Below are 27,423 nucleotides of genomic sequence, written 5' to 3' on the forward strand. Positions count from 1 at the left end.
TGTGCTCCGCAACGGGAGAGGCCACAACAGTGAGAGGCCCGCACACCGCAAAAAAAAAAAAAAAGTAATCTATAACGCCACAGTGACTTCTTAAGTTCTATATATGTAAACAACATTGTATATAAAGAGGAAACTTGAATGTGTCTATATGCATGAGACTGAAAAAAGACACAAGTAAAAAAGAGATAGAAGTGGGGTTATTATTACCTTGACATCCTACCTCTATTTCTGCTTGCTAATTCTCTACTAGGAAGATATATGAATAATGGCTATTACATGTACAAATGCAAAAAGGCTGAGAATGAGTTTTACACTGTACTAAAATCCCACAAGGAATTAAGCTCACCATAAAGTATTTTACATGTAACTGTAGATTTATAAGGGAGAAGAGGAGGAAAAAAAAAGCAATTCTTAATGACTTCTTAGCTAACTCTCAAATAAGTCAAGGGACAAGAAAATAGGGAAAACAGAGAGAGATAAGAAAATAATGACAAAGTAATGGGAATAAATAAATATATAACTGAAAGTGTGCTCAGACTATTCTACTAATCCTTTGCCTCTTGCCCCCAGCCCCAGCTTCTGATAAAGACATAACCAAGTATGGATGGGGCTGTCTATTTCTGTAGGTAAGGCAGGAAATTAACATGAGGTTTAAGTGACAGTGAAATGTTTTTACCTTGATTTACCTGGGAATGCTAAAAGTATTTCCTTCATCCTTCTATCTTTCTTTTAATTTTTATTATAAATACTTTCAGACATACACAGATGTTGAGAGAATAGTATAATGAACCTAATCACCTCATTCTATCTTGATTTTTTTTCTTTTATTACCCAATCAAATATTTATTTTCCCAATCCTAGAAAATATATCAACGTAGTATAGTGTTAATTTCTTATTTTTATGCCAGAAAAAGGCATCAGAAAAAGGTAAGTGTTCCCCTAAAAAACATCTGGCTCAGCAATATCAACTTAAATAAATGACCACCAGGAGGAGCTCACCTAAGTGTATCTAATGGCCGCAGAAACAGTCATTCACAGGCACTTGAAGCAAAGGAAAAGGGAAGGGGCACTTAATAACAGAATGCTTAAATCTGGTTCTACAGATTTCAAGTGCCATTATGTCATAACAGAAAGAACTCAATCCACTCAATCTAACCAATTTACTGCAGCCAATACCCAAGACTCACAAAACTTGCAGAAATCAATATTTAGAATTCCCTGGCAATCTGACTGGAGCTATTAAGACAGGTTACACAATTTAATTCTGCAGATTCTGAAAGTCCACCCTCCAAAACAATTTCTTTACAAATTAAATACATTTTTCCAAATCATCATGTGCTCACAACTATTTAAGGTCATAAGCCAGTAACAAAAACTGGAATTTACCATAGTACTGTTCCATAAAGTATGTTAATTTTCAAAGTACATCTTTTCATGATGTTTTTTTATATACTAAATTTTGTATTTCTTCAAGAAAAATTCTCCAATAAACTTCAGGAAAATTAAGTACATAAGTAATTATAAAAGGCTTTCTTTCTCACTTTTTTCAAGAAGACAGATTTACATGTTTAGATGTGGGTAAAACTGGAAAGCAGGTGGAGAGACAGACCAGCTACACAATTCCAGAGGCCAACATCAAGACTGCATTCTAGATTTGTTCCAGTAGGTACCATTCACATGGAAAACAATGTGAATGGTGCCACCTAGAGTTGTGCAACTCAACAGAACTATGGGGGAAAGATTAAAACTTATAATAAGTTTCTATCAGTGAATCTATCAGATAAAATACATTTCTCCTGAAAACAAATAGAAGATCGTTAACCATAAATAAGTAGATTTGAGATGATAATGAAAGGGCTCATTTCATTGCAATTCTTCCCCCTTCTCAGAAAAGGTAGATTTATATGGAATCTACCCCAGGGAGAGCAAGATAGGCAACTTTCACCACACCGCTGTTATTCATACTTGCCTTCAATTTTTATGTCTTGATACTAGTTCATATCTTCTTCTTATACAAATCAATTTAATTTCCAAAAAGCTGTAAGCAACTTCTCTGAATAATGATAAGTTCCATAAGATTTATCTAATTACATTTAACTCCATTTCCAAGAACAGAAACAGTATATCTTGCTAACCAAAATAAAAACTGTTTTAGTTCCTAGGCAATTTGAAAGAGAGAAATGAATGAACAAATATGAGAGCTAATTTTCTAGAAAGTATTAACCAATAATAATTTTAAATAAGGAGAAAGAAAATACACTTAATTATTAAAACAATACGAAATGTTAAAGTATGTATCACTTGCCGAAATTCTGCTTCTAGCAGTGTTTAAAATTTTGGCTAATCTTTCTGACAACCAATTGGACAAGTAAAACTTACATTGGTAATATATGGTTCAATAGCTTGAGCTGTCCTCTTCAGTAAAGCCTTTGCCAAATCATATGCTTGCTTGTTTAAATTCTGAAGAAAAAAAACAGTATCTATATTATACACCACTAAATATGAAAAAGGAAATACTACCTGTATTCAAAAAGCTACTGTTAGATCAATGAATGAGAAAACTGTTTAAGATTCAATTCGAATAAAAGGGCGATGGCAAAGTCACTCTTCTCCTAAGACTAACTGATCTAGTAGATCTTAAGATCCCTTCCAAGCAAGGATAATTATATTCTCTTCATATCTTATTCACAGCATAAGGTAAACCACATAGAAAAGGTCAATAAATGTTTATTAGACAGAAAAGGAGATACTGAGTCACTGTAAAGCTAGTTGTAAAGTCAAATCAGTTCAGCTGAGTACAAATACAGGCTATTTCACTCCAAGACCAAAAGAACCAAAACATCATAAGAGAATGAACTGGGTCCTAGTGCGGGCAGAAATGGGGAATCCTCAGGTGGCTGAAGACAAAAGAGTTTGGGGCAGCTATGGGAAAGCAGATTTTCCCGAAGCACATCTCAGAGCATAGGGAAGCCCAAGGATATAAGAAACATAACAAGGGAATCCCCTGGCCGTCCAGTGATTAGGACTCAGCGTTCTCACTGCCGGGGCCCCGGTTTTGAGCCCTGGTCAAGGAACTAAGAAACCACAAGCCATGCAGCACTGCCAAAAAAAACCCAAAGAAACATAGTCAAGTATGAAAAGAAAAAAAGTACAAGAAACAATACCTTAAGAATATATGTTTCTAAGAGATTTTGATGATGGAAAGAATCATGACCAAAGATCTGAAATGGAATCACTACTCCAGTTCAAACATATTACAGACAGCAGGAAAATTGTATATATCCTGAAACTCACATTCAGCGTATTTTTAGATTTATCCGCATTGACGCTTTGTATTGTATCATTTCATTAATATCTAACTGCTGTTTAGTATTTTCATATATAATATGCTACAGCTTATTTACTCATTCTCCTATTCATAGACATTAAGCTGTCTTGTATTGATACATGCCTCCTTGTGCATATAAGAAATAATTTTCTATAAATACTACCTTTGCCATTTTTCAAATGAGCTGTTTTGTCTTGTTCTTATTTGTAGAGTTTCTCTATACACTAAACATTTGCCAATTACATGCACAACATATCTTAGAGCCTATACCTATGTTTTTACAATGCTTATGGTATCTTAGGACATACAAAAGTTTTCATTTTAATATAACCAAATATATTAATCTTTTCCTATTTGGCTTGTGCACTCTCTATATTTTTTAAATTCTTTTCTATATTGAGGTTAATTTGTTGTTTTATATTTTCAAATAAAATTTCAAAGATTTGCTTTTCAGATTTAGATCTTTATTCTGCCCGTAATTTATTTTTATGCATGGTGTGAAATAAGAATCTTATATTATTTTCCATATGGATATTCAAGTCCATTATTCCCTCCAATGACTTCCCTGTAATACTCACACTCTCAAGTTTCTATACAACCATGTACCATTTGTAAATTTTCCATTACTTCCATATGTCCCTTTGTCTATTACTGCCTGATTACAGTCAAAGAGACATATGGAAATAATGTCTTAACACCAGGTAAGGTAAGTCCCCACTTTCTTATTATTCAAAAACCAATTTGTCAAACTACACACACATGCACATATACACACGCAATACACATTCACAATTTCTATTTTGATTGGGTTATCTATTAGTATGCAGAGGAATGAAATTATTGTGATACTGAGCTTCCCATCACATAAACAATTATAACAAATCATGCAACATATTTAAGTCGTCTCTTACAATTCAACAACAACTGTAATAACTTTGAACATTAAGGTCATGCACATTGTTAATAAATTTCGAAGTAGCTCAAGTCTTTGTTAAAGATACAAATAAAAATTTTTTGAAATTATACTGACAGATTTTTATATATTGATCTTATATCTAGCAACTTTGCAGAATTTTCTTATTTGTTCTAGAAACTAATCTGTACATTGTTTTGTGTTTTCTGCACAGGCAGTCATAACATCTGCAAATAATTTCAGTTTTGTCTCTTCTTTCTAATCCTTTTATCTTTTCTCTTGTTTTACTCCACTAACTTAAGGCTTCTAGTTTAATGCCGATTCGAAATAGCATACTTGACTTTTTCCTGAGTAGAAGTGACATCTTGACAATGTTCCTAACTTCAAAGAAAATCCTTCAGCATTTAACCATTAAGTGCAGTTATCATACATAACCTTATCAATTTAAGGAAGTTCCTTTCTATTTCAAATATGCTAATAATATTTTTTATCATAAGTTATACTGAATTTTATCAAATGGTTTTCTTATGCATCTATTGACTATTTTTTCTCTTTGTTCTGTTAATTTCCACAAATAATTTTTAATGTTAATCCATCTTTGAATTCCTAAAATTTAGCCAATTTGCTCATTACCAATATTACTTTATATCATTCTGGATAGTGTCCACTATTATTTTATATTGGATTTACATGAATGTATTATAAATTAAATTAGCCTATTATCCTCCTTTCTTGAACTTGGTTTTCTCTAGTTTTCCCTATGAAGACTATATTCTGCTCATAATGTGAACTGTGGAGCATGCCTTCCTCTTCTATAATCTGAAAAAGTTTGCTGAATATCATGATTATACGGCACTTAAATGATTAAAAGAAATCTCCTGGTGATGTGTTTAAATTCCTTCATACTTGGTTTGAGTTCTGCTGCTGTTGCTATTATTACTGTCATCGTTGTTTAGGAGGAAATATTTTTGTTTGTTTTATGGATATAGTTTTTAAAACCAATTAAATTTCTTTTATTGGTTAAAGGTTATTCAAGATTTTCTCTCTTGAGAAAAATTGGCAAGTTTTATTTTCTAGAAATTTGTTTTGTCCAACTCCAAATATGTTAGCATAAAATACTGTTCATGGAATTGTTTTTTGATCTTTTTAATGCCTGCTGTTCCTCATTTCATTCTAAAATTGTATATTAATACCATCTCCCTTTTTCTGATTCAAACTGCCAAGGGTATGCCTATTTAATATACTTTTTGAATTACCAACTTTAGGTTTTTCTGAAATGTCACTGTGTTTTCTATTTCATTCATTTCTGTTCTTCATGGTTTACTTTCTTGTACGGACTGTATATTCTAACGATACTTTTATAATTTCTTGAACTGGACACTTTAACTATAAAGTTAGATTAGGGTTTCCCTGGTGGCGCAGTGGTTGAGAGTCCGCCTGCCGATGCGGGGGACGCCGGTTTGTGCCCCGGTCCGGGAAGATCCCACATGCCGCGGAGCAGCTGGGCCCGTGAGCCATGGCCGCTGAGCCTGTGCATCCAGAGCCTGTGCTCCGCAACAGGAGAGGCCACAACAGTGAGAGGCCCGCGTACCGCAAAAAAAAAAAAAAAAAACTAAAGTTAGATTAAAACAACATTTAAGTTGAATCCCACAGGTTTTAATATGTATCATTTTAATTATTATTTCTAAATTTCTTATAACTGCCATCATGATTTACTCTTTTGACAGATTAATTATGAATGCTAGAGGCTTGTTAGTTTTTTGTTTTAAAATCCTCAAGAACTGTTGGTCTATTTGACTTATAATCAACTGGAAATGTATTAAAATGGCCCACCAAATTGTGAGTTTGTTTCTCCTTATAATTCTTCCAATGTATGCTTTATATATTTTGAGCCTATGTGAATACAAGTTTAGGCATCTTCCTGAGAACTAAAACTTATCATTGTATAACTCCCTTCTTTACCGGGTAAAGACTATAACATCTAAAATCAATACAAGTTATTTCAGTTTTCCTTCAGTTATTATGTGCCTGGCACGGCAAATCTTTTCTCCATCCTTTTAGTGACAACCTTTTTGTGACAGTATTTTTGTTATCTCTTATTAACAATGACCAGTTGAATTATTTTTAATCTAATCTGACAACCTGAAGTAGTAAATTTGGGCCATTTACATTTATTGTAATTCTTCCTTGCATTGTAATCCTTAAAATTTTAACATGAATACTTCATTTAAAGTTCAAAGTAGGGCTTCCCTGGTGGCATAGTGGTTAAGAACCCACCTGTCTGGGACTTGCCTGGTGGCACAGTGGTTAAGAATCCGCCTGCCAATGCAGGGGACATGGGTTCGAGCCCTGGTCCGGGAAGATCCCACATGCCGCGGAGCAAATAAGCCCATGCGCCACAACTACTGTGCCTGCGCTCTAGAGCCCGTGAGCCACAACTACTGAAGACTGCGCACCTAGAGCCCATGTTCCGCAACGAGAAGCCACCACAGTGAGAAGCCCACGCACTGCAATGAAGAGTAGCCCCCGCTCACCGAAACTAGAGAAAGGCCGCACAAAGCAATGAAGACCCAACACAGCCTAAAATAAATTAATTTTAAAAAAATAATAAAGTTCAAAGTAAATCAATAGCTCTGTACTCCTAATCATCAGCAAGATCATATCACTCTTTGACTGTATTAGGCCATTCAATCTTACACGTTATTTTTATCCAGTGGTTTAGGACCATTTTGTTAAAATCCCTTTAATTAATCATTATAATTATTATTGCTACTGTTTTTGTTTTATACATCAGTTCTTATTTAGAGCATTTCATTGTTCACCAATACTTCTTACATTTCACTTCTTTCAAGTTCAATTGCCATTATTCTGAAGTACTCAAATAGTAGTTCTTTCAGGAAGGATCTATTGACAAGTTGTATATTTAATGTCTTAATTTCACTCAAATTGGATAGCAACTGTGTGCCAGCATATACAGTTATTTTATCTCAGTACTTTGGAAATATAGGTCCATTATGTTCTGGCATCTATCCTTGCTACTGAGAAGTCAGCAATCAGTTTAATGTTTACTCCTTGTTAAGGGCTATGTCTTTTCCCTCTGGATGCTTTATAGATTATTTCTATTTTGTCATTCTACAAATTCTCCAAGATATGCCTACACTGGGATTTATTTTTATTTATTCTGTTCATGACACTTTTGTTACCTAACTCATAAATTTACGCTTTTCGTCAGTTCTAGAAAATTTTAAGCAAATATCTACTTGAATATCATCTCTTCTCCATTCTTACTCAGTGTTCTGCATCACTTTTAAATATACTGGACCTTTTCATCCTATCGTTTATGTTTTCCTTAACTTTACCTCACTGTATCTGTACAATTTCCTCAGCTCTACCTCCTAGTTCTCTAAATATCTTTTATAATCCAAAAATATTTTGATGTCTATGAACATTTTTCATTTCTACTTTTCCTAACCATAGCTTCTTCTCCTTTCAGATGTCTAGCTATCATACTTTTTAACTCTTATGCTTCTAGAGATTAAAACATAAAACTGTTATCTTTAATCCTTTTATAGGTATTTAATGTTTTTATCTAATAAATATATTATCTGAATTTTTACTTAGTGTCTGATTTTCAGTATTGATGGACTTCTTAAAAGTTTGGAAATTTTGGATTATGAGGTCATTTTTAATGAAGCATTATATTTGTGAATGCTGTGTAGCTATAAATTTAAGTTATATCTTTCCAGAAAGGTCTTAATTTTGCAGAGACCTTTATACTGGTGAATCACAGAACCATATTTCCAACTGCTTACTAGAGTGTTAGTCATTTTCAAAGAACGAAACATACAAAAACACACACAACACCCACACAACTTGATTAATATCACCCAGGCAAGAAATACTTGTGTCATCAACATATCCTTTTCTCCAAGTTAGTAAAGACTTCCCCTTTCTTTGTGTGTTTTTTTTGCAGTATGCAGGCCTCTCACTGTTGTGGCCTCTCCCGTTGAGAAGCACAGGCTCCGGACGTGCAGGCTCAGCGGCCATGGCTCACGGGCCCAGCCGCTCCACGGCATGTGGGATCTTCCCGGACCAGGGCACGAACCCGTGTCCCCTGCATCGGCAGGCGGACTCTCAACCACTGCGCCACCAGGGAAGCCCAAGACTTCCCTTTTAATTTCACCCCTCCCCGCCATCTACACCATCACTGTCTTTTACCTAAGGCCTTATTTGTGTTCCTTGAAACATAATCCTATACAAAACTGAGTTATTACAGATACTTTATCACATGTACTAACTCTGTTATTTCTTCATTTAATTAGTGACTAATAAGTGTATCATGTTTTATTAAACACAAGTGATGTACATTAATATTAATCAATAAAAGTCTCCAGGGCTTCCCTGGTGGCGCAGTGGTTGAGAGTCCACCTGCCGATGCAGGGGACACGGGTTCGTGCCCCGGTCTGGGAGGATCCCACGTGCTGCGGAGCGGCTGGGCCCGTGAGCCATGGCCGCTGAGCTTGCACATCCGGAGCCTGTGCTCCGCAACGGGAGAGGCCACAACAGTGAGAGGCCCGCGTACCGGAAAAAAAAATAGTAATAATAAAATAAAATAAAAGTCTCCAAAACTATAAAGCAGGATAAATTGCATTTTAAACGTAAGCAAATTCTGGACCCTAATATTAACAAGCTTTCGATACATTTCAATATATATTGCTACTTACCTTATGGGCAGGTACCAGATTTACCAAAACTGTATCCAAAAGCTCCTGAGATACTGTATCACCTTCACAAATAATAGAACTCATGAGATCCACCATATGCATATGAACTTTCTGATTGTGGCCATTGCTGAAATTCAAAATTGATATTTCATTTAAAGTATATCTGAAATTTATAAGATTTAATCCTAACATAGAACATTACACTTTATTTTAAACTGATACTCAGGTATTAATTAAATCAAATTCTACATATTCATTTAAAGCTTCCCTCTCTTCCAAATCTTACAATAGCATCCAAAATATTTTTTAAATTACATTTCCAGGATTACTTTTTCCTAATTTTTACCAGTCTCACAATCAAAAGTAATTAAATCAAATGCAACTTTAGTTTTGCCTTAAATTCAGAAAATCAAACTACTTTGCGGAAGTTAATTCTAGTAGACAAATTTAAGGAATACACAAAGAACTCAACTATTCACATGAATTAAGGAGTCAGTAATATGTGATTTAAATAAAAGAAAATAACATAAGCCAAAATAAATTTTATATTGGCTATAGATTACCTTATGCCACTCTTATATTATTCTCTACAGTACAGAATTAAGCTGTATTCACTGTCCAAACATCTATAAAAATTATGTTAATGAGTTCTTAAGTTATAACTCTTAGCCTTCCAATATTCATCATAGTTAACAGTTTATGCAGATTCACCTGTAAGTTAAAAATTCTTTACATTTAAAAAAAGATTATATTCTTTGTAAAGTAAACTTACTTTATAACTGAAAATAATGTTCTGTATAATTGGGTAAAAATTTCATTGCTGTCTTCCAACTCAAAGCATATGTTATATGACTTGACCCAAGCAATGTTCTAAAAATAAGACATAAAAAAGGAAAAGGGTAAAATTTTAATTAGTAAAAATATACAAGCACAAAACCCAGTTTAAAATGTCATCTCAAGATAGAATATATTGCTTACCTCAAGTAAATAAAAATACCTATTGAATTGTGGGCTCTTTGTATCCTCTAGCCCCTTCAACTGCCTTGTTATAAACATAAATATATCCTTTAAAAAAAAAAGACAAAGTTTTGTTTAGATTATGAAAATATCCACTAAATTCCTAAAGATAATTCAGCACTCATGTGTATCTATCATGATAAATTGTAAAGAACCAGTTTAAAAAAATTCTACTTGGCTGGAATTTTTTAAATGTGCATCATCATGAAAACACCAAATATCTTACTGCCCTTTAAAGGAAAACGGTAAATCATTTACTATGATCTTAAAGTAGAGAAAGAAAAACACCTTACTGTAGGTTAAAAAAAACAGACCTGAAAATGGAGTAAACTAAAATTTATGCTGTCGTTAAAACAAACAGGTTGCGATGACTGAGAGCTGAACTGATCAGGTTTGCTGGAATAGCACTATATATAGTAATTATATAGCAAGAACATGGTTTAGGAAACTTGAAATTCCAAAATAAAATCACCAAGTGAGAAGACAATAGATTGCAAAAGCTTAGAAGTTTTAAAAAGACCCACAGAAGTTAACTCGTCAAGCTTCCTACCTTGTCATTATAACTACTTGTTCTCCCCTACCATTTATCAATCTATCCCCATCTCTTGCTTTCGGTTTTTTACTGCACACCCCTTTATACCTAGGTAAAAATAAGTTCAATATCACTTTGAGTCAAATTTTTATGACGATAGTTTTTGAAAAATTTGGAAAAGGTTAAAATTATTAAAGCTAATTCTACAAAGGAAGCATGTTAATCAATCAAAAAGAAAAAGATGTTTCCCTCATAAGTAAAATGATAAGCATTTCTTAAAAGGGAAGAAATAGGATATGCAGATTACTGAGTAGCTTTTCAAGAAAAATACTATCACAAGTACATCCTTCAAAAATGGTTACTTTAAAAAAAGGTACAGTTACTTTGTTAGTAGTACTGCATAAAATATGTCCTCCATGAATGAACCCTTTCTGGTTCGACTAAGAGAGAACAACTGCTGTACTGAATCTACCTGGAGATGGAAAGACAATATTCATTGATCATCTCTCTAACAAGCACTGACCTAAACATGAAGCTGGGTATATAAAAAGGGTTTTCTGATGACAATAACAAACTGACAGTGGAAAGATAAGGATCAAAGTGTCACAATTTTCTATTATTACTACTGTAGACAAAAATACAAACTTGATACTAACCAAAACAGAGTGAAAACTATTCTATAAGTATTCAGAAACACCCTCAAATAATTTTTAATACTACCCCAATAAAAGAAAAAAGTGGCATTTAAAATAAGAGCCAAAAAAATTGACCAGAGGGGGAAAGCGGGTGGGGGGAAGAGGGGTGGTGGGATGAATTGGAAGATTGAGATTGACATATATACACTGATATGTATAAAATGGGTAACTAATGAGAATCTGCTGTATATAAATAAATTAAATTAAATTAAAAAAAAAACTGACCAGAAAAAATAAAATACTTAAAAATTTTAAGCTAGATTCTAAAAACTCTAATTTAATCATACCTCTTCAATATTCTTTTCAAAAACTGTCCTATTATTAATAGAAAAGATTTGTAGCTATTCTTTTGGGAGGACTTTCATTACCCCAAAGCCTTGAGACAGATCACTGATAACGCAAACTGAGAAATCCACAAGAGAGGTAGAAGAAATCATGTAGCAGCACTCTTAAGTTAGACTTCCCTCTTCATGAGAATGCCAACAAAACATCTAGTGAGGACGAGCCACAGCCCACAGTCAACCAAATACAATTACTCCTTAAACCAATTAAGTACCTCAAATTAAAGGTTCACAATTAGAAATCAGGATATACATCTGGGTACACAACTCCACAGGCCAGCTCATATTATCTACTTTAAGTCTCTCACCATTCTCAAATCTTACAATTCAATTTTACTTGTAGATGACAAATATTGTCCCCTACCTCCCCCATCCTAAGATATATGAAACAAGCGTGTCCACGGCAATTTGGGCATTCCTTACTGGAGTCTTGGCTGACTTGATCAAATGAGCAGGTTCCTCACTCCAGTTTTTAAGAAGCAACTCCCTGAGTTCAAGAACCGAGTCTGGGTTGTTTTTCACCAAGGTAAACCCAGTTCCTGACATATAATAACTAACATCAATATTTATTAAATGAAATAAACCTAAATTGTCTTTTTGTTCCATACTGGGTAATCTTCCTAGGGACTCATTTCCTAACCAACAGTTTCCACAATTATCTTTTATTATTGTTGGCTTTTCTAATTTTCTTATAACTTGCCTCATTCAATAAATTTTTGCACAGCTCTACTTATTTTCATGCTTTCTACCCACTGGATTAATCATGCTATTCTCCTTCTTTTCTCATCTTTTAAAAATTATTTCATTCACATGCCTTTACTTACAACTACCATAACCAAGTACTAAGTGTGCTTTCTACCTTTCATTAAAATTTTGTTCATTGTATTTTCTTCAAAACAATTCACATCACACCTTACATTAAGTGAATTAGGATTCATATATTATAAATTCAGACTTACACTAGATACTGTGTTTTAAATAATGAACATGGTCTTCAATATGAATTTTTAAAAAGGAAAAGCAAGTGTCCCCAACTGATACTGAAATACCACTAATGATGACATAATATAAAAAGTATAGGGAATTCCCTAGCGGGCCAGTGGTTAAGACTCGGCACTTTCACTACTGTGGCCCAGGTTCAGTCCCTGATCAGGGAACTCAGATGCCATAAGCTGTGTGGCATGGCCAAAAAAAAAAAAGTATAGAAAACACTTTACTAATCAACTTCTTATTCTGAAGATCAGAAATTGTTTTACAAAATTAAATACTAATGGGGGGTAGGAAATTCTACAGAAAACAGAAGTACAATAGTTTAACAAAAGACTGCTGCAGCTAATGTCAAAGAATCTAAAGAAATAATCAAAATACTTTAATTCCCATTTTAGACAGAAAGATAAAGTATCAGTCAATCTTGGCAGTTCTTTTAATCAGTACTTGCCTTTAATTTATCAGGGGATGTGTAAGGAGCTTCAGGAGCATAAATCCTAAAAATATCAGCAAGGCAGCAGGCTACCAGTAATCGAACATCTTTATCAGGATGCTTGAGGAAAAAATCTGAAGCAAGATGTAAAGCTAGGTTTAAATAGAGCTCCTTTTCTTCTTCAGAGTCCTGGTCCATATCCATGAAAGTTTTCACAACCATCTATATAAAAACAAAATAATCAAATAATGAAATCCTCCATGTAAAAATATATTTATTTGAAATAAAAGCCATATTATTTACAAAGGTTAACTTCCAATAAATACACTTTCATGTTTCCCCTAAAAGTATCTATCTGAGAGAACAAGACCTTTCTGAACTATAGGGCAAATACAACTTTTCTTTAAAAGACTAAATAGGGCTTCCCTGGTGGCACAGTGGTTGAGAGTCCGCCTGCCGATGCAGGGGACACGGGTTCGTGCCCCGGTCCGGGAGGATCCCACATGCCGCGGAGCGGCCCGTGAGCCATGGCCGCTGAGCCTGCGCGTCCGGAGCCTGTGCTCCGCAACGGGAGAGGCCACAGCAGTGAGAGGCCCGCGTACCACAAAAAAAAAGACTAAATAAAATACTTTTCATTTACCCATCACACCTGCTAACCAGATTTTAAAAGTTTAAAAGTAGCTTAACATAGTACTTCTAGTCTCACTTTTACAACACTGAGCTAAAAAAGAATATATAAACAGATTCAAGAAAGGATGACAAAGATGAATCCCTAAACATTAAAAAGCTACCATGAAGTAACTACTGTAGCATCCAATTAAATATTTCTTGTACCACAGTTAAAGACAATATGAGATGGACAATTCATTAGTAGGACTCAATGGCATGTATGGAGTGAGCAGAAGAAAGCAAACATTTACATAAAAGAAGTGGGATGGAAACTACAATGGTGAAAAATAATATAGTTTGAATTCTGTGAAGAGCTTTCTCTAATTTTAGTATCAGCAGTCACAAGGAAGCCTCAGTCTGTACTATTCCTACTTCACGTAAGACTTGACAAAATTGCTGAACTCGTCAGGGACATTTAAACACAACTTTAATGCAAAGGTGACAACCTGGCATCCACTAGGTGGCGCTACAAATACTAATCAACAAGTAGGGCTGGACTTGGTCTTTGAGACATAACTGCATGGATTTCCACTCTGCTGTAGAGTTAGACTTCTGAGTAATGAATTGTCCAATGTATTACTGAATTCTCAGAGCAGCTGTGGGTAACAGCGTTCCTCACAGAGTAGACCCTCAGTTCTACTACACCAGAGGCCAGAACCATCAGTAGACTAATCTTTCCAGTCTGACACTACAATTAGTTTAAGGGTACAATGTCCAGGGCTACTCTCCTAACTTTTTAATTTTATTACTTTTAAGATATATGCTTTGATGGCTTTGATGTATTATGAAAAAAGACAAAAAAAAAAAAAAGCTATATGCAAGGAACTCTTTCTTTCCCTGGAATCGCTTCACAAGAGTGAGAGATTCAGTATATTTTGAATAAAATGTTATAAGAAATTCTAGAAATTACATAAACAATGACACTTTACATATTAGCAAGTTTTTATAACTTATAAAACTTATACCTGTACTTGTACATATCAAAAATTACCATCATCCCACATTAAATCCTTCCTATATTTCTCCAAGACGGTTGCTATAAACAGTGGGCAGTGTAAATCAGGAAAAAAGAAAGAGAAGAAAAGTAACCAGATTATTGCTGAGCAGAAATGTCTACAAAATAATGAAAGCTTACTACAAGCACTAAATGTGAGCACTGTGGAAATCATTCCACCAAAACTATCAATAAAGTTTATTCAAGGGCTAGATAATGGGAACTCCTCAATACTGTGACCAACTCAAATGGTGTTATAAAACTCATGAATAACTCATATATGAGTCCTCTAAATTAAAAAAGATGTCTGAGAAAATATCATCCATAAAAGACACTAAATGCTAAATGCTTGTAAGTATAGTCTCTGTGTTCAATGTTCATTTCTTAGCAAACAATAAGGATGATATCCTTGCTGAAATATAAACAAATCTGAGGAAATAAATGTATTCTTTCTCTAAAAACTTAATAGGTCAAGAAAATCTAAATACATAGAAATGAAAAATTTCATATCTAGGGTTTGTAGCTTAACCATTTTTTTTTTTTTTTTTTTTTTTTTGCCATACACCGGCCTCTCACAGTTGTGGCCTCTCCCATTGCGGAGCACAGGCTCCGGACGCGCAGGCTCAGCGGCCATGGCTCACGGGCCCAGCAGCTCTGCGGCATGTGGGACCTTCCCGGACCGGGGCACGCACCCGTGTCCCCCGCATCGGCAGGCGGACTCTCAACCACTGCGCCACCAGGGAAGCCCTGTAGCTTAACCATTTTTAATAAAATATACACAGTTCCCAACTAGATATAATATCCACATATTGGTAAATTTAATCTGCTCAAAGATGTCTTTTGCTTTGAATAAAAAACACCTTATATCTGACATTCTAATACTTTATGCACAGGATATAATACTAAGACTTTATGTGAAACTTACAATAGTACTAGGGTCTTTTTCCTCTAATAAATAAACCATGCAACAATAAAGTAGTACTTCAAGGCTCCTGGGTCTTCAATGATTAATTAAGGTAAGTCTTTTACACTTGAAATACTGGTAAATATTGATAATGATATAACAAGCAACATGTCTAGGTAGATACAACATTGAACTGAAAAAAATGCTCAAAAATAAAGACCATCTGAACTAATCAGCTTAACAATCTTCTTGGCCACTCTGCTCTCTTAACCATTTTAATCACGGAGACTATCACTACCTCGAAGACAAAGATGAAATATTATTCAAACAAATGTGAAGAGAGTCTAACCATACAGTGACTGCCTCACGAATGGAAGTTCACCATCAGTCTTGACTCACTGCTGTACATCAGAAGCAGAGAGCTAAAAGTAAAGCTCTTTAACCTACTTTCAAAATACAAGAAAGTAAAATACAGCCTTAGTATTCAGTAGAATTAAAATTTCTTTTCTCAAATTAAAATGGTTGCTTTTATGAAATAAATGAGATATAGGAGGAGACAACTTTCTAAAGATAATAATGAGTATAAGCGTATTGTGGGTTTGTTCTTTATACCCAAGTATAGACAGCCCTAGAAAATGTAAGCTTCACCTTTCTAATTGCACTCCCATTAACAATAGCTAAGGAAACCCTACAGTTCTTTATCTACTCCACTCTCTTAGCTCCTAATTACAGCTAATTAGTTTTGGCCATGAGACATTTTCTGCTTTGATTTGCTTGAAGTTGCCCTAACAAGATACAGCCCTATGTGATTTCCACAGGTGTCCTCCACCAGCTCTGCTTATCCTAAACAGATGTGCAAAGGACATAACCCAATTTTACTCACCTTTAACCGTCTCACCATTTCCTCTTTAGATATTTTATCTGAGATTTCCTTGACACCAGGAGGATAGGTAATTTTTCCATCATTGGTCCTTGTCTTTGAATGAGCCATGATGGAAATATCTTTACCCCTAAAACAAGAAAACTATTAGATGCAAACCAAAAAATAAGTTATCAACAACATTCATAATAAACATGAAAAGGAATCTCTCCCTACAAAAAATTATAACTACTTCCTAATTTATAGTAATTCACTTATCTAATTAATGAAAATCATTTTAATGAATATTTCCCCAATTTTTAAAATTTTATTTTTACTTTCCATTAGTGGCAAGCTAGGTTATTTGCACTGACCCTCCAACAAAAAAACTCTAAGTGATTTTATTTACTTACTTATTTACATATATATAAAATACACACAGCATTTTTTTTAATAGCACCACAAATTACTTGGGCCAAAATCTAAGGGAATTCAGGAACCCAGAGAACTAAATGGAACTTTATATCCACTTACACCCTGAAGGCACCTGCCAACCCTGTCAAATCCAGAGTTCAGTTTTGCTGATCTTATGGAAAAAGAAGGACAGAGTCCTGTCAAGGAAGAACATCAGAGACCCTCCTGACATTAATGTAGAATACTACCCCAACCCAAAAAAGATAATACCTGCAAAGGAAAGAATTAAACCAAGTCAACATGTGCCCATGCTGCCATTACCACCCACAGGGACAGCAGAGAAGGCTGCCTTGGTATTAAGCAGAGCAAAGTAATAGCAGATACAAGGGAGGAACAGCTAATTAGTTTTGGCCATAAGCCTACACATTTGCTGAGGTTCACACTGCCTACGTAGTCCAGAGAACCTCAATACAAGAACTCAGTGACCCTCAACTGGTAACACCCCCATAATATAAGTACATTCAAGCCCTCCTAGAGGAGGGCACCTTGATGCTACACTTCAAATAATCCCCATATGATGTTTCTAGGACAATAAGCATTATCAAGTCAAAAATAACCAAGCATCTAAGCAAGCAAGGCACAATGAGCAAGAACCAGCAGAAATACCAGACCCCCCAAAACTTCAAATATTACAACCATCAAATGGAATATAAAACTACTACACAACTGTATAGTAGCCCTTGAACAACATCGGTTTGAACTGCATGGGTCCACTTATACACAGAACTTTTTCAATAAATACTACAATACTACACAGCCTATGGTTGGTTGAATCCGTGGATGTTTGTAACAGTGAATACAAAGGGTCAAGTATAAAGTTACACGTGGATTTTGAACTGCGGTTGGGGGGGGATCAGCACTCCTAACCTCCATTAGTTCAAGGGTCAAATGCATTTATAATTTTAAAGAAATAAAAGATAAGTTTAAAAATCTACAAGGAATAAAAAAATTATACAGTAAATTAAAAGATATGAACAAAAAAGACCTACTAAAAATGAAAAAATACAAAAATTGAAAGTAAAAACTTAATGGATGAGTTTATTAGCAGATTAAGAAAAGCTATGAGACTTAATGAGCTACAAAAGATGTCCGAAGAAATTATCCAAAAATACAGAACAGAGAAACAAAAAACTGCAATACACAAAAGAAAAAGTAAAATAGCTTAACTTATGATTCATGGGAGTACCAGAAGAAGAGGAATAAGGCAGAGGCCTCTCTATGAGGTGAATATCATAAATACCAATTCACAAATTCAAGAAGCCAAACAGAATTAAGTTCAAAATAATTCCAAAAAAACACACAAAACCTTATAGAAGACATATTACCGTCAAAGGAACAGTATTTAAACTAATAGTGACTTCTCACTAGCAACAATATAAACCAGAAGACAGCAAAATGTCACCCACAATGTGGTTAAAGAATATAATTGCAAAGCTGAAGTTTATATCCAAGGAATATAAGTTTTAGGAATACAGTGAAATAAGGACAAATGAGCCAGACAAAACTTGAAATGTATAATAAATTACTATATATAGTACTTAGAACAATATTTAACATATATCAGTATATTATAATATGGTATATATGGTGTACATGATCACATTAAAAGATCAAGATTTTTAAACTTCAATATAGAGAGATTACAAAAAAATTTTTAAATAATGATATGAGATACTGAAAGTAAAAGGATGGAAAAAAAGGATGCAAACACTAAACAAAATAAAGCACTTAAGCTAAACATAAATTAACAAGCATAAATAAGTAGGCCCCAAGATACACTCCTTGGTATTTACTCAACGGAAACACATACCTGCGTCCACTACAAGACATAAAGATGTTCATAGCAATACCATTCATATTAGTCAAAACAGAAAACAAAAATACCTATCAACAGTGGAATGAAGATACATTGTAGTATAGTCATACAATGAAATACAACACAGTTATGAGGGTGAATAAGCTACTGCTTCACACAATATGGATTAACATTACAAAGAAAGTTAGGTGAAAGAAGCCAGATATAAAACACTATACATAAAATATGACTACATTTCCAGAATTCAAAAATAAGGTAACCTAGCCGATGATGTTAAAAGTTAGAATAGTGAATTCCTTTGGTGGGAGATATAACTTGAAAGAGGAGTAAGAGAATATTTCTTGGGTACAGGTAATGTTCTACTTATATATCTGGATGCTGGTCACACTATTGTTTTCACTTTGTATAAAGTCACAGAGCTAGCCATTTATAATTTTTATACTTTTCTGAATTATGCTATACTTCAACGAAAAAAAAGAAAATCTCCAAACATTTAAAAATGTAAAGTGCTTTCTAAGAATCAATGAATCAGGAGTAAAGAAAAAAAAATAAGCGTAAGATCAACAAAGTAAAAAATCACAGGCCAATCTTACAATTTTTGACATAAAAACATTTAAAAATTTAGACAAACTGGAGAAAATCTATACCTTACCAAAATTTACTCAAGAAGAAAAAATGCCACTAAGAAAGAAAATCAATAATCAATAAACCTTTCCACAAGGACAAACACCCAAGGCTACATGACTTTACTAATGAGTTCTACCAAATAACTGAGGAAGAAATAATTCCAATGTCATATAAATATTTCCAAGGACGAGAAAACAAGGGAATCCTTCCCAACTAATTTTATGTAACTAACTAGCATAACCATGGTACTAAAACCCAATGAAAAAAATAAGAGAAAGGAAAAAAAATCACAGACCAATCTTTTCTGTGTTTACAGATACAGTATTTTTAAATAAAATATTGAGAAACCAAATGTAGCTACCTATAAAAGACTGAGTTTAATCCAAGGAATGCAAGGTTGAATTCATCATATTTACAGATTAAAAAAGAAAAACCGTGTGATAAGGTCAAAAATGAAGAGACAATGATAAAAATTCAACATCAATTCTTGACTATAGAACAAAATAGAAGAAAAAGCTCAACAAACTAAAATTTATATGAAAGTTTCCTTTATCTGAGAAAGGTAGGGTGCTATAAACACCCTACAGCATAAATCACATTTATTGATGAACTTTTGAAAGTGTTCTACTTGTTTTTAGGACCTGTAAAAACATACCTGCTATCATGACTTCTATTTCACACTGTAATAGAGATGCTAGTCAACACAGGAAGAAAAAGGCATCCAGTATAAAGATACAAAGTAAGGAACAAAACAGTCATTACCTGCAGATTACGTGATTATGTATACAGAAACTCCAAAGATTTATAGATAAAACATCAGAATTAATAAAATTGAGTTTAACAAGGTTGTAGAGTAGAAAAATCAACATGCAAACATCAATGACCTATAGCTAACAAAATACTTCACGGCAAAAGACTGAATAATTCCTCTCAAAATCAGAAACAAGACAAGGATGTCTGCTCTCACCACTCTTATTCAACATAATACTGAAAGCCCTAGCCAGCACAATATGGCAAGGAAAAGAAAATAAAGGCATACAGATTGGAAAGGGAGAACTAAAATCGTCCTTACTTCCAAATGACATGACTGTCTATACAGACGATTCCTGGGGAATCTTAAAAAAACAAAAACTAGTTCATCAAGATTACAGGATATATTGGACTTCCTTGGTGGCACAGTGGTTAAGAATCCACCTGTCAATGCAGGGGACACGGGTTCAAGCCCTGGTCTGGGAAGATCCCACATGCTGCAGAGTAACTAAGCCTGTGCGCCACAACTACTGAGCCTGCACTCTAGAGCCTGCAAGCCACAACTACTGAGCCCATGCGCCACGACTACTGAAGCCCGCGCACCTAGAGCCTGTGCTCCGCAACAAGAGAAGCCACCGCAATGAGAAGCCCACGCATTGCAACGAAGAGTAGCCCCCGATCTCTGCAACTAGAGAAAGCCCACGCACAGCAACGAAGACCCAACACAGTCAAAAATAAATAAATTTTTTAAAAAAAGATTACAGGATATAAAGATCAACATAAAAATCAATTTTATTTCTATATACTCCCAAGAAACAGAAACCAAAGTTAAAAGCACAATACTACTTTCAATCACTACCCTCCCTAATATTAATAGAACGTTTTAGTGCAAACCTAACAAAACATATACAGAAAAAAAAAAGAACATATACAGGACTGGTATGCTGAAAATTACAAATCACTGATGAAAAAAAACCACAGAAGATCTAAATGAATGGAGAGATATACTATGTTCATGGACCGAAAGACTCAAGATCCTTCCCCAAACTGACCTATGGATTTACGGATTCTAACAACATCCCCACAAGATTTTTCATAGAGACAAGCTTATTCTAAAGGTTACCTAGAAAGACAAAGGAACCAGAAGAGGTGAGCTAATTTTAGAATGAAGTGAGAGGAACTCATTCCACTAAACTTTAAAATTTCCTATATAGCCAGAGTAAACAAGACAATGTGAATTTGGCAGAAGAACAGACACACAGATCAATGGAACAGAACAGACAACCCAGAAAGAGATCCACACAAGCACGTCCAACTGATTTTTTTTTTTTACAAAGATACAAAAACAACTGAATGGAGCAATAACAGACTTTTCCACATATAATGCTGGAGCAACTGAATGTAAAGACTAAAAAAACAAAATAAAAAAAGACCTAAATACCTCATTTTTTTTTTTTTTTTTTTTTTGCGGTGTGTGGGCCTCTCACTGTTGTGGCCTCTCCCGTTGCGGAGCACAGGCTCCGGATGCGCGGGCTCAGTGACCATGGCTCACGGGCCCAGCCGCTCCACGGCACGTGGGATCTTCCTGGACCGGGGCACGAACCCGCGTCCCCTGCATCAGCAGGCGGACTCTGAACCACTGCGCCACCAGGGAAGCCCCCTCATACTTTTATACAAAAATTTTATATAGATCATGAACTTAAATATAAACTGTAAAGCAAACAAAAAACTTTTAGAAAAAAACAGAGAAGAAAATCTTCAGTACTGAAGCCAGACAAAGAGTTTTTAGAAATGACACCAAAAGCAAAATCCATAAAATTAAAAATTGATATATTGGACTTCAAAAATTAAAATCTTTTACTCTGTGAAAAACTGTTGAGAATGAAAAGATAAGCTACAGAATGGGAAAAATATTGAAAATACATATATGACAAAGGACTTATATCTAGAACTCTCAAAAGGATACTATAAAAAACCAAACAACCCAATTACAGGATGGGCAAAAGACATGAACAGACATCTGAACAGGATATACAGATAGCAAATAAGCACATGAAAAGATATTCAACATCATTAATCATTAGGGAAATGCAAATTAAAACCACAATGAAATATCACTATATACTATTAGAATGGCTAAAATAAAAACTAGTGATAATATCAAACATAGGCAAGAAAGCAAACAAAATGAATCTATCACACATTGCTGGTAGAAATGTAAAATAGTACAGCCATACTTAAAAACAGTCTGGTAGTTTTTCATAAAACTAAACATGTATTTACCATACAAACCAGAAAATGCACTCTTGGGCATTTATACCAGAGAAACAAAAGCTTCTATTCAAACAAATCTGTACAAGAATGTTTATAGCAGCTTTGCTCATATACCTTAAAACTAGAAGTAATCAAAATGCCCATCAATGGATGAATGGTTAAACAAACTGATAGATCTGCATAATGAAATACTACTTGGCAATTAAAAAAAACTGTTTCACTGATAAATGCAATAACTTATTACTGAAAGAGCCAATCTCAAAAGGTTATATACTGTTATGCTCCCATTTATTTAACATCCTCAAAAACGACAAAACTATGGACATTGAGGACAGATTAGTGGTTGCCAGGGAGCATGGATGAGCATGACAAGTAGCACAAGAGAATTCCTTTACAGTTCTGTATGTTGACTGTAGTGGTGGTGAAATGAATCTATACATGGGATCAAACTACACAGAAGTACACATACACATACAGGGAGAGAGAAATAGCGAGAGCAAGAGCGAGCAAGCATGGAAAAAAGTGAGAAAACTAAGGTCTGTAATCTAATCAACAACACCATGCTAATGTTAATTTCCTAATTTGATATTGTGCTACAAGTTACATAAGATGTCACCACTGGCAGAAGATGGATGAAGGGTTCACAAGACTCTAGGTAGTATTTTTGCAACTTTATGTCCATAATTATTTCAAAATAAAAAGGTTTTAAATGCAAAACAATCAATTATATTTATATAATAGCAACCAAAAACTTTAAAAATACAATTCACATTGAAATGCATAAACTACCCAGGAATTAATCTCACGAAAGATGTGTTTTACAGAGAAAAATCATAAAGCTTTATTAGTAGAAGTTAAAGAAAATTTAAATAAATAAAGAGATATCTTGTTCACAGAAGTCTCAAATATTATAAAGATAGCAAATCTTCCCACACTGATTATGGAGTCACTACAGTCCCAATCAAGTCCAGGTTTTGATATTTAAAGAAAGATGACAAGTTTAATTTTTTAAACTCGTAAATTTACATGACATGTACATTCAAAAGGCCAAGAATAGCAAGATACTGAATACTTAAGAAAAACACAGTGAATGGACTTTTCTACCAGATATCAAATCCCTTTAGAAAGCTAAAGTAATTTAGATGGTGTGGTATTGGAGCAGAAAAAGATCAATGGGAAATATTAGCCCAGAAATAGACCCACAAAACGTGAATGTAATATATGAATACAGTGGCATGGCACATCAGTGAGAAAAGGAGAAAACAAAATTAGAAGTTCTAAATATTGCTTAATATTTTAACAATATTAAGTCTTCCAATCCATAAACACTGGATGTCTATTTATCTGTCTTCTTTTATTTCTTTCCCCAATGTACTGTAGTTTCCAGTATGTAAGTCTTTTACCTCGTTAATTTCTAAGTAATTTGTTCTTTTTGATGCTATTATGAAGGGATTGCTTTGTAAAATTTTTTTTCATATAATTCATTGTTAGTACATAGAAATGTAACTGATTTGTTCATTTTGTATTCTGCAACTTTACTGAATTTGTTTATTAGTTCTAAGAGTTGTAATAGGGTCTTTAGAATTTTCTACATATAAGATCATGCCATCTGCAAACAGATTAAATTTTACTTCCTCCTTTCCAACATGCATGCCCTTTACAGTTAGCCCTTCATACACGAGTTCCACATCCTCACAGTCAACCAACCGCAGATTTAAAATATTCCCAAAAACATTCCAGAAAGTTCCAAATGGCAAAATTTGAATTTGCCACATACAGGCAACTATTTATGTTGAATTTATGCTGTATTAGGTATTATAAGTAATCTAGGGATGATTTAAAACATATGGGAAAATCTGGTTATATGCAAATACTACACCATTTTATACAAGGGAATTAAGCATCCTTGGATTTTGGCATCCAAGGGGGATCCTGGAACCAATCCCTGACGGATACCGAGGGATGTCTCTATTTCTTTTTCTTGCCTACTTGCTCTGACTAGGGCTGCTAGTACTATAGTGAATAGAAGTGGCAAGAGTGGATATTCTTGTCCTGTTCCTGATCTAAGAGGAAAATTTTTCCATTTTTCACCACTGAGAAATGCAAATCAAAACCACAATGAGGTATCACTTCACACCTGTTAGGACAGCCAAAAAAAAACACGAACAAAAGATAAAAAAGTTTTGGCAAGGATGTGGAGAAATGGGAACCCTTGTACATTGATGGTGGGAATGTAAAATGATGCAACCACCATGGAAAAACAGTATGGAGGTTCCTTGAAAAATTAAAAATAGAACTATTATATGATCCACCAATCCTAATCCTGGTTATATATCCAAAAGAATAGAAATCAGGATCTCTAAGAGATAACTACACACCGATGTTCACTGCAGCATTATTCACAATAGCCAAAATATGGAAACAACCTAAATGTTCAACAGATGAATGAATAAAGAAAAAGTGGTGTATACATACAATAGAATATTATTCAGCCTTTAAAAACAAAGAAAATCCTACTATTTGCAACAACATGGATGGACCTGGAAGACATGCTGAGTGAATTAAGTCAGACACAGGACAAATACTGCATGATTCCATTTACATGAAGTATCTAAAATAGGCAAACTTATACAAGCAGAAAATAGAATAGTGGTTGCCAGGGGATGCGAAGAGGGGGAAATGGGGAGTTGTTATTCAACAGATATAAAGTTACAGTTATGCAAGATGATTCAGATCTAGAGATGTGCTGTACAACACAGCACCTATAGTTAACAAGACGGTATTATGCACTTAAAAATTTGTTAAGAAGGTAGATCTCATGTTAAGTCTTCCTACCCCTTCCCCACCCCCAAAAAAAGGCAAAGGACACAAGGAAACTTTTAGAAGTGATGGCTGTGTTTATTACCTTGACTGTGGTAACAGTACCATAGGCATATACATATTATGCATATGGCTGCATGTCCAAATTATGTGTATGTTCAAGTTGCATACATTAACTATGTACAGGTTTTTCTGTGTATCAATTTTACTTCAATAAAGCTGAAGAAAGAGGGGAGGGGAAAAAATGAAGAAAGGAGGAGCGGGGAGAGGAGGAAGAAGAAGAAAAAGAAAAGAAAAGAAAGAAAGAAATGGCCAGTGGGCAATTAGATCTCCAGAGAAATGTCTGAGCTAGAGACAGATTTGGAAATCCTCGCTGATAGATAAAACCAGGGGCACATGACAGCATTCAGGAATGTTTTTATAAAGTGACAAGAGTGATAGGCCAAGGAAGAGATGAGAGAAGACCCATCTTTGAAATGGGAAGAGGAAAAAGAGCTTGCAAAACAATCTGAGAATGATCAAAGAGGCTGGGGCTTCCCTGGTGGCGCAGTGGTTGAGAGTCTGCCTGCTGATGCAGGGGACACGGGTTCGTGCCCCGGTCCGGGAAGATCCCTCATGCTGCGGAGCAGCTGGGCCTGTGAGCCATGGCCGCTGAGCCTGCACATCCAGAGCCTGTGCTCTGCAACGGGAAAAGCCACAACAGTGAGAGGTCCGCGTACCGCAAAAAAAAAAAAAAAAGAAAAAAAAAAAAAGAGGGGGGCGGAGGACCCAGAAGGAAGCACCGTCAGAAAGGAAGGAGCACACCAAGTTTCAAGAAAGGAAGTGGCCAAAAGTACTGGATACTGCAGAGAGCTCAAGATGAAAGCTTAAAAAGAATCCAGTGACAGATTAATTATAAATTGGCATGAGAGATATTACTGGACTGATAAAAATGTTCTAAAATTCGATTATGGTGATGGCTGCACATCTCAGTAAATTTTATGGTATGTAAATTACTCCTCAATAAAGTTGTTTAAAATTTTTTAAGTTCTGAGACACTTTCATATCTCTATGGAAAAAAAAATGACATTGTACCCATTATCTCACACCATATACAAAACGAATTCCAGGTCGATTAATGACCTAAATGTTGAAGCAAATGTAAAAGCTTTTAGAATATAATGTAGGAGAACAACTTCATGACCTCAGATTAGGAAAAGCAAGAATCAAGCCCACAGCTGTCTGTGTTCCTTCAACCAAAGAAGATATTCAGCAAATGCAACAAATCATTCCACAGGAAGGTAAGTATAAACATGACAGGATTCCCAGTTTTCCACAGAACCTGGAATAGAAGGAAGTCTCTCTGCCTTACCTCAACAGGAGCAAAAGTTGTTCATCTTCCATAACAACAGATATACCATTGTGACCACAGACCGCAGCTAAATAATGTAGACATGCTGCCTTCGTAGAATACACTGATCCATATAGTCAAAACTTTATCAAGTGCCTATTACTTGCATGACTTCTTAGCAGTGACTAGAGGGCAAAATGAGGTAAGATAGATCTCAAAATCTACAAAGGAAATAGACTTTCCCCCTAAATAACTAAATCACAATGAATTCTGAAGTTATCAACAGAAATAACAAAAAACGAGCTTGGAAAAAAAAGACTGAAAGAAAACCCACTTCCATATGTAGATGGGGATGAAATATTAATAATATACAGAACAAAAGGACAGAGAAAACAATTTGAATAAATCTTAGAAAGTTCAGAATTTGTTACTGGTCTAAAACCATGACAGAAGGAAAAAGTAGAAGGAAGTAAAGAGAGCTAAGAAGGAAAAGACAGAGCCAACAGAGAAGCAGGTTACTCAGTTTCTACTTCAGTTTTATAAGCAATAGTATTGTAAGCAGAGGTTTGAAATACATCTGTGAATATTCACAGGCTGTTTCCTCAGAGTAAGATAGACTTAACTGGCCTCTCTCTACCAAGCAAACTCCATGTACATTAAATTCTTAAGTCTATGTTTAAACTTCCCCTGACCTCTCCAGGCAGAGCTAGGCTCCTTTCCCTACAGCTAGGCAAACTCTGAACATATCATAATTAGCATTTATCACATCATATTTAGTAAACTTATTTCTATGTCTGTTTCTCCTACTAGACTGTAAGCTCCTTAAGACGAAGAGAGTATATATCATTTTAGGCATCCTTACAGAGCCTAGAACAAAGTAGGTGCTCAGGAAATACTTGCTGAATCAATGACCAGAACTATTTTAAGAGATGGTGG

General features: G+C 34.7%; 1 protein-coding gene across 5 annotated transcripts in view; it reads right to left on the reverse strand.

The window, feature by feature from the left end:
- The window catches only part of PDS5B (PDS5 cohesin associated factor B), a 197,939-nt gene that overhangs the window by 106,106 nt on the left and 64,410 nt on the right, over positions 1-27,423 (reverse strand). For all 5 annotated transcript variants that reach the window (XM_027116533.1, XM_027116536.1, XM_027116535.1 and 2 more), the window contains exons 2-7: positions 16,421-16,547; positions 12,989-13,192; positions 9,944-10,030; positions 9,738-9,835; positions 8,966-9,092; positions 2,380-2,460 (exon numbers count right to left, since the gene is read on the reverse strand). In XM_027116533.1, the coding sequence (XP_026972334.1) occupies positions 2,380-2,460; positions 8,966-9,092; positions 9,738-9,835; positions 9,944-10,030; positions 12,989-13,192; positions 16,421-16,528 (705 nt within the window). In that variant the 5' untranslated portion in view covers positions 16,529-16,547. The remainder of the gene's footprint in view (positions 1-2,379; positions 2,461-8,965; positions 9,093-9,737; positions 9,836-9,943; positions 10,031-12,988; positions 13,193-16,420; positions 16,548-27,423) is intronic.

This window comes from Aethalodelphis obliquidens, unplaced genomic scaffold (genome assembly GCF_003676395.1).
Source record: "Aethalodelphis obliquidens isolate GAN/ISIS:26980383/991018 unplaced genomic scaffold, ASM367639v1 scaffold16, whole genome shotgun sequence".
In the NCBI taxonomy this organism is placed as follows: Eukaryota; Metazoa; Chordata; class Mammalia; order Artiodactyla; family Delphinidae; genus Aethalodelphis; species Aethalodelphis obliquidens.